The 13,583-nt window shown below is 56.1% G+C and overlaps 1 protein-coding gene across 1 annotated transcript; it reads left to right on the top strand.

Annotated features, from left to right (window-relative positions):
- The first annotated feature begins 244 nt into the window (after positions 1-244).
- FAM220A (family with sequence similarity 220 member A) lies at positions 245-12,155 on the top strand. The gene is made up of 2 exons (XM_028528524.2): positions 245-381; positions 10,619-12,155. The coding sequence occupies exon 2, from the start codon at positions 10,699-10,701 to the stop codon at positions 11,467-11,469; it is 771 nt and encodes a 256-aa protein (XP_028384325.2). The 5' UTR covers positions 245-381; positions 10,619-10,698; the 3' UTR covers positions 11,470-12,155.
- Positions 12,156-13,583: the final 1,428 nt, after the last annotated feature.

Genomic DNA, 13,583 nt, shown 5'->3' with positions numbered 1-13,583 from the left:
CCCGCCCGCCCGCCCGCCGGCCTCGCCGCCGCCTCCTTCGCTCCCTCAGCGCGCAGAGCGCGGGCAGCGGCCGGGGCGGAGGCCCGGGGCGACGCGGGGCCTGTAAGAGAGCCGGCGGGCGGGCTTCAGAGCGCCGGGCGGCTCGGGTCCGCGGCCGGTCGGTGCGCGGCGGGCGGGCAGCGGGCGCGGGTCTATATGGCGGCGGCTCTGTCGGGCCTGGCTCTCCGGCTCTCGCGCTCGGCCGCCGCCCGCTCCTATGGGGTCTTCTGCAAGGGGCTGACCCGCACGCTGCTCATCTTCTTTGACCTGGCCTGGCGGCTGCGCATCAACTTCCCCTACCTGTACATCGTGGCTTCCATGATGCTCAACGTCCGCCTGCAGGTGGGTGAGCCGCGCCCGCCCGGCCCCTCTCCCCGCACGCTCCCCGAACGCGCGTCCGCCCCGCGCGGCCCGGCCACCTCGCCCAGGGCGCCGAAGATGCTGTCACGAGCCGCGAGGGTGGATGCTGGGCGTTTGCCAAGCACCGTGCATTGGCAACCCCACGGGAGAAAACCCCGCGGGGGTTATTGTTATCCCCATTCTGCAGACAAGGCTGGGGCGGGGGCGGGGGCGAGGTGGAGAGCTTACGGTGGCTTGCCTGGGTTGAGGGCCTGCTGTGGGCGCGGGTCCGCCGAGAGGCGGGTGGATGCTGCTGGCACGGGCTGGAGAGGCTCTGGCCCGGAGGGGAAAACGTCGCCCAGAAAATTACAAATTGGGCCTCTGGGCGGGGTGGCTTTGTGGTCGACTTTTCTAGTTCCCAAACTTGACAAAGCGTCGGAACATAGTATCCATGAAGTTTAAAAATGGACTAATTAATGCATATTAACGAAGGCTCTGATAATGTATCTTATTCGTCCTGGCGGCGGTGGAAGTGGGGTGGGGTGAAGACGAGGGAAGAGGAGGTGGAAGAGTTGGAGACAGACGCAAAGGGTTGAGAGGCCAGAAGCAGGTCAGCTGTGAAATCGTGGACCCCCCCCCAGAACCCTGGAGATCACCTTTGTTACAAGTGACTGGCGTGTCTACATCCTCTGAGTTACAGATGCCTTTTCCTAGTGGAGTGGGAAGTCGTCAGATTGAGAAGTATGCTTTCCAAGTGTGTTATTCATGACCAAGTGTAGCCTGCTCTTGGATTCTGTTTTTCTCTCCTGGAGTGGCTGCTGGGGGCGGGGGCCAGGCCCAGGCCCAGGCCCAGGCCGTGGGATGGACGAGGGACAGGCCCCAGTCCCCCCAGAGTTTGCAGGCTGGCGGTACCTGTGTGGCCCGGCTCCCTGGTGTGCAAAATGAGGAAGCCTGAGCTCTGGGACCAGGCAGTACTGACCCCGGGGGGGGGGGGGTGTCCTTTTTTCCCTCTTCCAGTCTGGTTGCACCAGAATGCTTTGTCCCTGTGCCTGGACCTTCAGGGTTTGGGTGCCTGTCCCTAGTGGTGGCAGACCACGTAAAACCTGAAACCAGCTGTTGATCAAAATTGTGTTAAGATGAGATGAAGTGAACCTGCCTCTCTATTTCAAGGTCCAAATAGAGATACTTTTTTATGTGAGCAAGGGCTTGTGGCATCCTGAAGTGGTAGCCGACTACAAGAGTTGAAAACTCAAGTATCTTTCCAGCAGGTGGTATGACTGGGTCAGGTTGCTGGGTGTGGGGACTTGGGGTCCCAGCGAGCCTGTGCCCCAGCCAGTTGCCGCTTGCTCGCTGTTGTTTGCCAGATCAAGTGATTTCCAAGGGAAGTTGGACATCCTGCTTTTTAGATATCAAATTAATAATTTTTTTTAAAAAAGCTTCGTGGGCAGAAAAAAATGCGCCAGCACTTTGAAAACTCTTGTTCTAGAGTTATATTAACAATTTGCAGTCATTTATAAAATTACATGAATGACCGTAAAAGAAAACTTGGTACAAAATGTTGAAAATCAGTTTTGTACCATTAAAAAAAAAAGTCACCTTTCTCATATGTCCACTTCTACAATACTGATGTGCACCCCCTGAGTCCAGGCCACCATACTCACGCACCCGGGTGACTGCAGTGGCCTCCCACCTGTTTTCCACCGGAGAGAAGATCATGTCATCCTTCACAGAAACGAAAAACAGAGCTTCCCGTAGCACACAGAATGAAGGCCACCTGTTTTACCCTGCGGTTCTGACTTCTGTTCATCCCGACTCTCAGCCAGCTTGTGTCTTGGTGTGTCGCGACAGCGCTCTAACCAGCTGGGCTACCCAGCCAGGGCTCTAGCAGCTTGTTTCTGGCCGACTGTTCTTTCTCACAGTTTCCCGTCTCCTGTCCGAGTGCACCGAGCCCCTGCCTGCCCCTGGGCATTTGCACGTGTGGCTTCTCCCGCCTTGCGTTCTCCACGCTGGCACATTCTCCCACCTCGGTTCTCGCCTCAGGAAGGACCTTTGTGATCACCATATGGGCATGACCTTGCACCTGTTCTTTTCCTTGCGAGAGTGCAAGAAGGAATAAAGGATGCCAAATCTCCCATGGTTTGTAGGGCAGTGAGGTAATCTCTGCAAAGGTTATTCAGATGCAAGTTTCATAGCTGGGAGTCTATATGGTGATGCTTGAGGGTAAGTGCATTTTGAGGCAGGGCAAGTGGCTCTATCAGAGGGATGTGGGCTGTTGGGAGAGCTAGGTGCACCTGTCCCAGCTGCCCAGGAGTGACGACTCGGTGGACTTGGTGCCACGTGATTTGTCCAGGTGCAGTACAGCCTTAGTGACTCATGGGAGCTGAGTGCCCTAGGAGTCAAGCCTGGGCCTTTGCAGTCCGGTCAGGGGTGAGCGGGGTGGGGCACGGGCAGGGTGGTCGGTCACAGGGCCCTCGGGGAGAGCTGTCTAGGAACCGCATGGAGGTTCCAGGTTTGGTCTCGGGTCTAATCAAGTGCAGCAGCAGCAGCCATTCCCACGCCGAGGGCCCCCGGGTGAGAGTGGGCTGTCTCGTTTACTCTGATACTTGCTTGCATCTGCTGCTCTGAATTCCCCTGTAGGGTTAGGGTTTCTGTTGGTTGGTGGGAATCACTAACATACCTGATTTGGGGCTGTAATTATTCTGACCGCGGGTAAAGGGAAGTGCGGCGGAAAAGAGAGTCTGAGCAAAGGGGCAGCCCTGGGTCACAGTGTCCCTTTTGCTCAGAACACTCCATCCGCATCCTTTCCGTTGCAGGGGTGCTGGGATGAGGGACCCCATCTCCCGCACGCCTCCTCAGAGCCCCCAAATCACTTCTAGGGTGGCAGGGCACTTTAAGGAGCCTGATATCTAATGCGAAAGATGATTGAATGAGAAGAGGGTCTTGTAACCTGAGAAGGTTACGGTTTGAAAATAGTCTGTAAGCACAACTTAATCTAGGGCCGTCAGCACCTACTCGCTTGTGTAGCGTCTGAAATACGTGGCAGTAAAAAACTGAGAATCCACACCAACCACTAAACGTAGTCAAAGCAAGGCAGGAAATTGTACTGAGAACCTGTTGTGACTGAGCAAGTCGTGCCCACACCTTCTCAGGTATGTGGCCTGTGGGAAGAATCGAGTGTCTTAGCCTCAGCTCACTCGGGCTTGGTAACTGCTAACGGCGGAGGACTGGACAGAACAGCTGGAGAGAAGGAGACTCTGTGCAGGGTGATGAGGGTGGTTCAGCTGAGTTGCCGAGGGTCCTCGTCTTCCCTGACGTCCCGTCGGCCGTGCTGCCCCGTGCTGCCCAGGCCCGAGACCCGTCCTCCTCGGGCCCGTCGCTGTCCTCCTTCTGCTCCCGACTGCTTTTCCACGGTCTCCTTCTGAGTGACTTTCAGAGTCCATGGCTCCACGTGGGTCAGTGACCACCTGCCTCTTAAAAACTGCATCCATTCATTGCAGTCGGGCGAAGACTTCAGGAGGGCAGGTGGGAATGGGGAAGCTGGTCGCCAGCTAAATGGTGCGGTCAGCGTGGGGGTGAGCGAAAAGGGAGGTGAGGGCTCGGCCTCGGAGACGTCTGAGAGGGGCTAGAAGGGTGTGGCACTCTGCACGGAGAAGACCCTAGGGCCAGCCGTGCTCTCCTTGACTCAGGTTTTTAAAGTCTTACAAGTGCAAGCAGATGTTAAAATGCATGAGTTAGGTCTGCGTGTACTCAGGTTAAAAGATACCTGCCATATGTAAAGAAAAGCAAGTTTAAAAAAACCCACCTGTTGTCCCATTAAAAAAAAATCGTGCATATGCTTGTCAACACCTGGAGGAGGGGTGGAGCATTCCAGGACCCAGGGGGTGCCCTCACTCCGGAGGGAGCCTGGGTGTTGCTTCTCACACGATCTTCGGAGAAGAGCCCGTGTTTCCTCACCTCCGCAGACTGGTAACATAAGCAGACACTTATTTCTCGTGGTTCTGGGGACCGAGAAGTCCTACGTTAAGGCGCTGGCATGGTCAAGGGCTCCCGAGGGCCCTCCCGGTTCCAGGCCGGCTGCTTCTCATTGTGTCTGTCGGTGGGGCCAGGCGCTAGGGTCTCTGTGGGGTCTCTTTCATGGGAACACTAGTCCCATTCTTGGGGTCTCCATCCTCACGAGGTAAGCACCTCCCAGAAGCCTTAGCCTCCGTGCCATCGTCTTGGAGGATGCAGCGCATGAACTGTAGAGGGAACACAAGCATTGAGACCACAGCACCCCCCGACAGCTGAGCAGGAATTGCGTCCACTTGGGGCAGAGCGAGTGAAGGTGGGCCTGACTGTACACCACACACAAAACCCAGCTCAGAGTGCGTCGGGGACCTAACCTTAAGAAACAAACTGAAGCGCTTAGGGAAGAAAACGGGAACATCGTGATACTGAATTTGGCGATGCTTTCTTGCCAAAAGCACAGGCAACAAAGAAAAAGTAGGCAGGTTGGACTTCATCGAAGTGAACAAATTCTGTGCACCAGAGGACACCATCGGGGGGCGGGGGGGAGCCGGGACAGCCTCGCGGAACGGGAGGAAGTATCCGCACATCACGTGCCTGGGAGGGACTGACATCCAGCAGCACAGAGAACTCCTACAGCCCCTCGGCAGTACGAGCAGCTCAATCCAAAAGTTGGCGAAGGGCTTGAAGAGACATTTCTCCAAAGAAGACACAGTACAGGTGGTATTCATACAGCTGGTATCAGGTGATACAACATGGCTCCTTCCCTGTCACCCAGGGACCACTTCTCCGTCCTCTGCTTGACAGAGCCCTCCAGCAGCGCCTTGTCACTCATTCCCTGCACACTCCTGACCGTGGCTATGATGGTGACAGCTGCTGTTCATCGGACACCTGTGGGGTGCTGGTCCGAAACGATGCCAGGTGCTTTCAGACATTGGGTCCTCGACACCCTGAGGAAAGAGGATTGATTGCCTGAGGTGCCCAGCTGGGACACGGCTGCCCCAGCCCCTTGGGTGTGTGAGCAAATGCACCTTGGGCACCCAGGTGACGGAAGGAGGGAGGTGGCTGATGAGACCTGTAGCTGGCTCTTTCAGGGCGGGTGTGAAGGGCACCTGCTGACCCGAGTGGTACTGTGGAGCCAGCACCACTCCTGTGGCAGCAGAACTCAGTATGTGGGTGTTGCCCGCAGCTGTGACTCGGCTGCCGGAGGAGTCCTTCCCGCGTCTCCCCTGTGCGGGGCGGCCGTCTGAGGACTTCCTGGCAGCCACTTCCTCGGTCTGACCCGCTGAGTCACGGCCACAAGGGCGCTCAGGTGCGTAGTGTTCCCATCTGAAAGCTGGAGGAGGCCCGGGTGGTCTTGCGGTGTGCTTGGGAGCCATCTAAGGCGGGACCCCACGCCGAGTCCCTTGCTGTTGACCTTGCTGAGCAGCCCCTGCTCGCGTGGCTGGTCTCCTCCCAGTCCCCTTCGGGAGCAGCCTTGCCGGCTGGCTTTCAGAAGCATCGAGGCCAGGGTATTTTTAGTTCCCAGAGCAGTGGTATCCAGACCATCGGGTCCCTGAGGCCATTAATAGCTCAGGTTAGGGAAGGGAAGGTGACAGCAGCCAAGAGGGTGGCAGCCGCTGAACTGGGTCAGGCCTATTGTCACACAGCTGCCTCTGGCAGGCAGGGTGTTTGTGGAAGGTGACTTCTCGTGGCCGCACTGCGGGCCCCGGACACGCCCACACAGTCTTGCTTTCTCGGCACACCACCCCCTCTGGCCGCTCTCGTTCCATTTTAAACCTTTGCCATATTTGGGGGGGGGGGGTGCAGTGAGGGAACTAGCTCAGGAGTCTACTCCCAGTCCTGCCCTTGTTTTCCCTGACTCACCCTGGCCTGAACTCCAGGGCGGACTCCATGCTCCACTGAGGTGGTTTGGGCCGATGAGCCTGCGGGCCGTAGTTGACGCGCTGGCTTCATGGACTTCACATGGGGCGGGGGGTGGGGGGATGACGACATCGTTGGGGCCAGGGACAGTCTGTTAGGTGATCATGCATACTGTACTGGTGCACCGTAACGCACCTCCATGCATGCGATGCAGCGACACGTTTGGAGACCGTAGGGAAGGTAGCTCCTGCTCTTGAGCCGTGTGTGTGTGTGTGTGTGTGTGTGTGTGTGCGCGCACGTGCGCGGCCATCTGGTGTCAGACAAGCAGGCTGGGGGGGGGCGCTGGAGCCAGGCCGGTTTCGCTGCCCGGAAGTTTTTCGTTAATCGAATAGAACCAGACAATCTTTGCCAAAACATTTATTGTGTCATCATTAAATACATGATTACTGATTCCATCAGTGTTGCCTTACTTAAAATGTGTTAGCCCAGCTCTGGTTTTTCTGAACAGCACTAGCTGTGCAAGGACTTAATGAAAGTGGTTGGAAACTGGTTTTCCTGGGGGCTGGCCCATATGAGATGACCTGTTTTTCTTAAGAGTGTTTTAAAACCTGTATTAATATGTATTAAAAGTATATTTGGAAATGCTTCTATTTTAGGAAAATGTTCATTCTTAGTACATTTCAAATTAGTAAAATAAGTGTAAAGTTTGAAAGAATATGGTTTGGGAAGTTAATCTGAGAGAGAGAGATTGTCAAGAGAATTTAATTATATCTGACTTGGTAAATTTTGAAAATATTTTTTGAATTGTAGCAGAATTCACACTTGTAAGAATTATACCTCTTGCCCTGGCTGGTGTGGCTCAACGGACTGAGCGCCAGCCTGCGAACCAAAGGGTCACTGGTTTGATTTCTAGTCGGGGCACATGCCTGGGTTGCAGGCCAGGTCCCCATTTGGGGGTGTATGGGAGGCAACCACACATCGATGTTTCTGTCCCTCTCTTTCTCTCTCCTATCCCCTCTCTCTAAAAATAAATAAATAAAAATCTTTAAAAAAAAGAAAAGAAAAGAATTGCAAGCCCTGGCTGGCATAGCTCAGTGGATTGAGCGCAGGCTGTGAACCAAAGCATCGCAGGTTCAATTCCCAGTCAGGGCACATCCCTGGGTTGCAGGTCACGGCCCCCAGCAACTGCACATTGATGTTTCTCTCTCTCTCTCTCTCTTTCTTCCTCCCTTCCCTCTCTAAAAGTAAATAAATAAAAAATAAAATAAAAAATAAAAGAATTGCATCTCTTAAAAGTTCTCGTCACAAGAAAAAAATTCGTAGGTGTGTATGGCGCTGTATAGTGACTAGTGGTGGTCATTTTGCAATATGTGGGGACTGATTGAGTGTTGTACACCTGAAGCTAATATGGTGTTACGTCATTTATGTCTCAATGGAGAGAAAGATTACACACTGTGTTTATATATTGCTTTATGTTGTTCAAATGTATTTTTCATTTTTTTAAAGATTTTATTTATTTTTAGAGCAAGGGGAAGGAAGGGAGGGAGAAAGAGAGGGAGGGCAACATCAGTGTGTGGTTGCCTCTCATGCGCCCCCTACTGGAGAGCTGGCCTGCAACCCAGGCATGTGCCCTGACTGGGAATCAAACCCATAAACAACCCTTTGGTTCACAGGCTGGTGCGCAATCCACTGAGCCGCACCAGCCAGGCTATCTTTCAGTTGTTGTAGAGAGTAATGGTCACACTGCTAGCAAAAGTTTCGAGCACACCTCACACATATATGTATATATACATATATGTGCACATGTATATACACATATCTACACACATGTGTGTATACACACACCTGTCTATACACGTATATTATAAACTATGTGTTTTGCCCTACCAAAATATGTACGTATTATAAAGCATAGAAAAGGTTAAAAGGGGTGAGGTAGAAGTAGTCAGAGATGCTCTGGTACCTTCTCCCATGCTCCTTGAAGTGGGGTCGCCCCACTTGACGGCCGCTGGGCCGGAAGACTACAGTTTTCCGAGGCCGACCTGGAGCTGACCGAGCTGTTCATGGAGGAACCACGTCCAACCCCCCTTTTGAGGCGCTCAGTGCAGGTGGTGGCTTCCTCCCTGGCGGCCCCGCCGGGCCCCTCGCCCGTCTGGGCGTTGGGTCTCGGAGACGCTGGCCCTGTGCGCCTCAGCAGGCCTGCGCCGCCCCTGCCTCGGCCTCCCAGAGCTGGTCGCTGCGGAGTCTCAGCCTCCAGCTCGGACACCGCTGGAGGTGAAGTCTGTACCGATCCCTCCGCTGGCCAGAGTCCCGCCGTCAGACTCTGTGTGTCCGCATCCAAATTCCTCCCCATTTGCCACTGACGACACTATCCCCAGAATTGGAAGTCGGAAGAAATATGTGGGTCACTTCACCCTCCTCCACATCTGGCCGCCACTGACTGAAAAAAGACGCTCTCGCTCTCACCTTTGCTCCGACGGGCCCTGCCGTCTCCCTTCCTGGCGCTGTGGGACGGCCTCCTAATTGTCCTAGTGCGACCCCTTCCAGTCTCACCGCCACACTGCAGCAGACTAATTAATCTCAGAGGCAGGCCTAGCAGCATTTCCTGGCTGGAAATCCCTGGGTCTGTCCACCCTGCCGAACGAGGCCCGGGCTCCTGGTGCCAGTGGCCTGCCTCGTCGCCGACCGCTGGGTGGCTCTCTGTCCTTAGCCCTTGTGCCTCTCCTGCAGCCTCCAGTGAGACAGTCTGGCTCTGTCCCCCACCCGTGGACGGCCCTACTGCCGGGAGTCTCTGGTCCCACGGGGCTGGTTGAGAGGACCAGCGGCTTCCTGTCCCTGCGGCTCCGTCCCCGCGGCCAGCCACGCTCAGCTGCCACGGCTTCTCTCGGCGGTGCCCCCGTCTCTCGGGGCTGGTGGGGCTGCTTCTGCACCGCTGGCCTGCAGCCCCGTCCCTGCCTTCCTGCGGCGGGGGTGGAGGTAGCTGCCGCCGCTCCCTCCGCCCGCCCAGGCTGCCGCCTCCCCCGGCCCCCCGTCAGAGTTTCTGCCCTTCGGTCAGGCGGCTGCTCCTGAGGGCTCATGTGTCCCTCTGTATTTCATTCGTTACTGTTCCGGGGTCATGGTTCTGTGTTAAAGGAGCAGGTGTCCAAGTTCCTTACACCTTGTCGATGAATGAGGGAACTAGTAAGATGCTATAGTCACTTTAAAGGGGGATTTAGACCAAAAAGAAAAACGTGTGTTCGGGGGTGCTCAAGTGAATTTACAAGTAGATGTGAAACTGGTCCATATCCACAGGACAATAATACGTTGCATTCCTCCAGGCAAAATTCATTTTCGTTTCTTTGGATAAGAAACCATTTGCCTCCCTCTCTGGATGTCTGGAACTCAGGGGGCCGTGCGGCAGCCCAGAGACGGAGGTGCAGGGCCCGCACCTGGTCATCTCAGTTTTGGTCCGTTTCAAAGCCTGTCACACTTACTCTTGACCTCGTCCCCTTTTGGGGCGCAGTAACGTCGGAGCAAGGTTGTTCTCGGTCACAGGAAAAGGCTGGTCCCTGGGTTTAGTGAGCGCGGCAGCAGCGTCCCGTGGCGGGCCACCCTGCCTCTGCTATGGAACGGCGGCCGGGGTAACGAGGCAGCTCCTCGCCAGAGCGTTCGTGCGAAATCCCAGGTCGGGCTTGCGAGAGCCCCCACTGCTTGCTGGCCTGAGGGTGGGGATCCCAGCTCTAGGAGCCTTCTCTGCCGTATTGTTACCCGCAGTGCCTGCAAGTTCAGCCGCAGCCTCCCCTTCAAGGCTCCGAAATTCGCTGGGGCTCCTGACCTGCCAGCAGGCGACCTTCCTGGGCCCCGGGGGCTGGACCTCGTGGGCCAGGGCCCTCCAGGCCGGCTTTCCCGGGAGGGCTCTGTAAACCCTGGACCCGTAAGCACGGTCGGCCTCGGCTCCTCACGAGTGGCTGGTCACTGCGGGTCGTTCTCAGATGGGCCACCTCAGGTGAGGCCTTGGCTGCATCTTCGAATCGTCCGCGTACACGCTGGTTAGAGGGAGCCGAGGTTCCCACTGAGCTCACATGAGTGCCCGCCCGGCTGTGGGAAACACAGACCTCAGAGCGTCTTTCTTGTTTTTAAGGAATTTCAGGAGACTGCGCTAGTGAAGGACCAGTCTTTTTGCTGTGATCCTCAGCTGGCAGGCTGTCACCCTCCTTTCCGTCAGAAGCAGGGCTCAGTACGAGAGGCGGAGAGAGAGAAGCCTTCTCGTTTGTTAGCAGATAGCTCTGTGTGACTCTCCTGGCCTCCTCTTCGCTGTAACGCTGATTCGATTATATTTTTCTTTTCGAGTAAAACATTTTATAGGAAAGAATAATTTGATTATCTTTTCCAGGTCCATATTGAGATCCATTGAAGACCGTCCACCGACTAGCACAGGTGTGCCCGCGGGCGCGCCGCACCGGAGCGCACAGCATGAGGGGCAGGAGAGGGGCTCTGGGCGCCGAAGCGTGGGGAGAGGACGGGGACGAGCCGCTGCGCAGCCTGCGGATGCGGGAGAGCCCTCGCCCGTCTGGTGCTCCTTCCCGGGCGAAGAAGCCTGCAGTGGATCTGCGTGGAAACCCGCACAGTGAGACGTGGTTGCTGGCGGCGGCGAGGAGCGACCGGAGCGAGGCCAGCCTCTTGCCCCGCGGGGGCACCGCGGTGCGTCCGTGCGTGGAGGCATCGGTGAGAAGGAGTCGCGCTTCCCCCGTGGCTCAGAGCGAGCCCGCGGGTCTGCTGTTCGCTCCCGCAGAAGAGCTTGCTGCCGGGGGCTCCTGTGGTGGCAGAAGTGCCCCGGTGAGGGACCGGCTGGGAGGAGGGCCCGGGGCCGCCGAGAGCCGCGGGGGACGGTGCCGCGGAGGAGAGCCTCGGGGGCCGGGACTGCAGCGCCGAGAGAAGCCATCCGGAGTGGGAGTTTCTGGGGACGAGCCAAGTGCTTTTCTCGAGGCGAGAGGCCCCGAGTCAGAGCCGCCCGGCCTGCATCCTGTCCTGTTGCCGCCGCCACACGCGTGTCCCCGCGTGTTCCTGAGTGACGGGGCCGAGCGCGCTGCCCCCGGCCGTCCAGAGCCCGCGCTTCCGGAGCCCACGGAGGAGTGCAGGAAGGTGCTTCCCAGCGTGAAACGTGCCGCCGCCGACCTGCAGGCAGCACTGGGGCTGCCGGCTGCGCGCGCTTGTCAGGGAGCAGAGCTGTCACGCCACCGGTAAGGTGCAAGCCGAACATTGAGAATAGAGTGATTTTAAAAGTGGGCTTAGGACGGCCTTCCCGTGAAGTCTGATGCGGACGGCACAGCAGGGACACTCCACTCCCGCCCTGGTTCGTGCGTCCAGATGGACTTCAGGGAGCGGGGTCTGAACTCTTGGGAAGCTGGCCGGCGTGGAAGGCAGCTCTTGAGCAGGTTTTAATTACGTGGCTCTTGCAAGACATCCAGGACTGGGAGACCATTCCCAGGAGACGATGACTGTATCCCCCCCCCCCCCCACGAGATTAGACCTTAAAGAGTAAACACGACACCCCTTACGGACCTTCAGCGCCCGTGTTGGGGGGCGGCCGCCGGACGCTGTCTCCAGGTCGTCTCGTCATCCGGCGGGAGCGGGTGTCGCAGACGCCAGCCCCTCTGCTTGCTCTGAGCCTTGCTGAGTGGATGGTGCGCTGTGACTCTTTCTGCGTTTTGTGGAGTCATTTCCGTCCGCAGCCAACTTTGGTTTCTGTTCTCACCTCCCTTTCCCACCACTTGAAATGCAGTTTTAATGGAGGCCGTACGGTGAAAGTTGCAATATACACTTAGCTTTAGAATAAACAACCCTTCTTGGACGGTGTCACCAGGAGCAGAAGTGAGTGTGAGACTCCAGTTTCTAGGACCCGAGGCGTCTCCGACACTAAGGTTTGTCTGGGCTGACTCCTCCTCTGTGGTTCGTCGGTGACTGGTGAAGGTCACCTCCCGGCGTCCGTTTCCAAGGAGTCCGCAGCGAGGCAGCCGTGCCCGGACTGGAGCACACCCGCCGGGTCACGCCAGGTCACGCCGGGTCACGCCGCTCTGCGCTGTCGCGGTGTTTTGGGAAAATGAAAAATAAAACCTGCCGTTTAGCGTAATAAATGTCTTATTTTATGTGTGCGGTCTCTGTTCACCCTGTCTTTTTATGAGTGCTGCCTTCCTAACCCTTGCCCGCGGGGGCAGCTGCTGGCGAGGAGGCCCCGCGCAGAGCCTGGGAAACAGACCGAGCAGCCGGGTCAGTGTTCCGGTCGCGCCTTTCCCGGGACGCGGCGAGACCGCGCCGTGTGCGGCCCCCGGGCGCTGCTCCCAGGGCCCCAGACCCCCAGAACAGGAGTTCCTGCGAAGGGACGGCGGCCTTCCCGTCTCAGAGGACAGCGCCTTCAGTTGGGCACCGAGAGCCCCGGCCAGTGCACGCTCCATCCGGGGTGACCAGGGGATTACGAAACGAGACGAGGACCCATCTCAGCGCTTTAAAATGGGAGCTGCTTTCTCATCAAGCCTCCCCCCCCACCCCACCCCCTTTTTGTTTTAAACTAAGTCTGCTCCTTTGGGATGGAACTTTCCATGACTCATGAACTATTTGGTTCCCTTTGTTTTGCAAATTGCAAGTATGTACGTTTTCAACCAATTGCAAAGAAAAAACAGGAATTCCCTATTTGGCCTCAAGTACTAAATTAATAAATCTGAAATTTTCCTTGTGCGGTTATGTGAGAACAAGGTGTTTTCTAAAAGCAGTTTTGGGAGAACAGTCACAATCACTCTTTTCTCCACCTTAATTGCTCAGCACATGTACATCTTGCTGAAATGTTGCCCTTTGGCGTTGTGCTCTGTCTGGTTACGGTCTGTAGGCGGCAGGTTCTGGGGCGGAGACGGGGTGATAAAGGTGCTTACGCAAAGTTTCATGACTGCAAAATCAGGCTTTCGATAAACATTTTTATGTTTGAGGCCATTAGTACAGAAGTAAGATAGTTTGGATGAATTAAGTTTCATGGTTGGATCAGAAAGGGGATCTCTTATTGGAAGTGTTTAGTGTGTAGGATTTTGGCAATGAAAACGGTAGAAAGCTTGTTTTAAAAGGTCTGGAGTTGACATCCGTTTTCTTCTCTGAAGGATAGCATAGCACACTCATTCTAGAAAACAAAATCCGCGACTTAGTTATCGACATTTGGGAACCCAGATTTCTTTCGTAACATTAGAGTGGGTGTGGAGCTCCTGAGGCAACGCCGAGGTCGCCGGCCTGTGCAGAAGGGAAGATGAAGAAACACTTGCGTCTAGATGACTCTTGGTTTTGTAAGCAGGAAGCAGGCCGTGCGTCTCGGAGCTTGG

The sequence above is a fragment of the Phyllostomus discolor genome, chromosome 13 (genome assembly GCF_004126475.2).
Source record: "Phyllostomus discolor isolate MPI-MPIP mPhyDis1 chromosome 13, mPhyDis1.pri.v3, whole genome shotgun sequence".
Classification (NCBI taxonomy): Eukaryota; Metazoa; Chordata; class Mammalia; order Chiroptera; family Phyllostomidae; genus Phyllostomus; species Phyllostomus discolor.
This window is presented reverse-complemented; position numbering and strand designations above follow the sequence as displayed.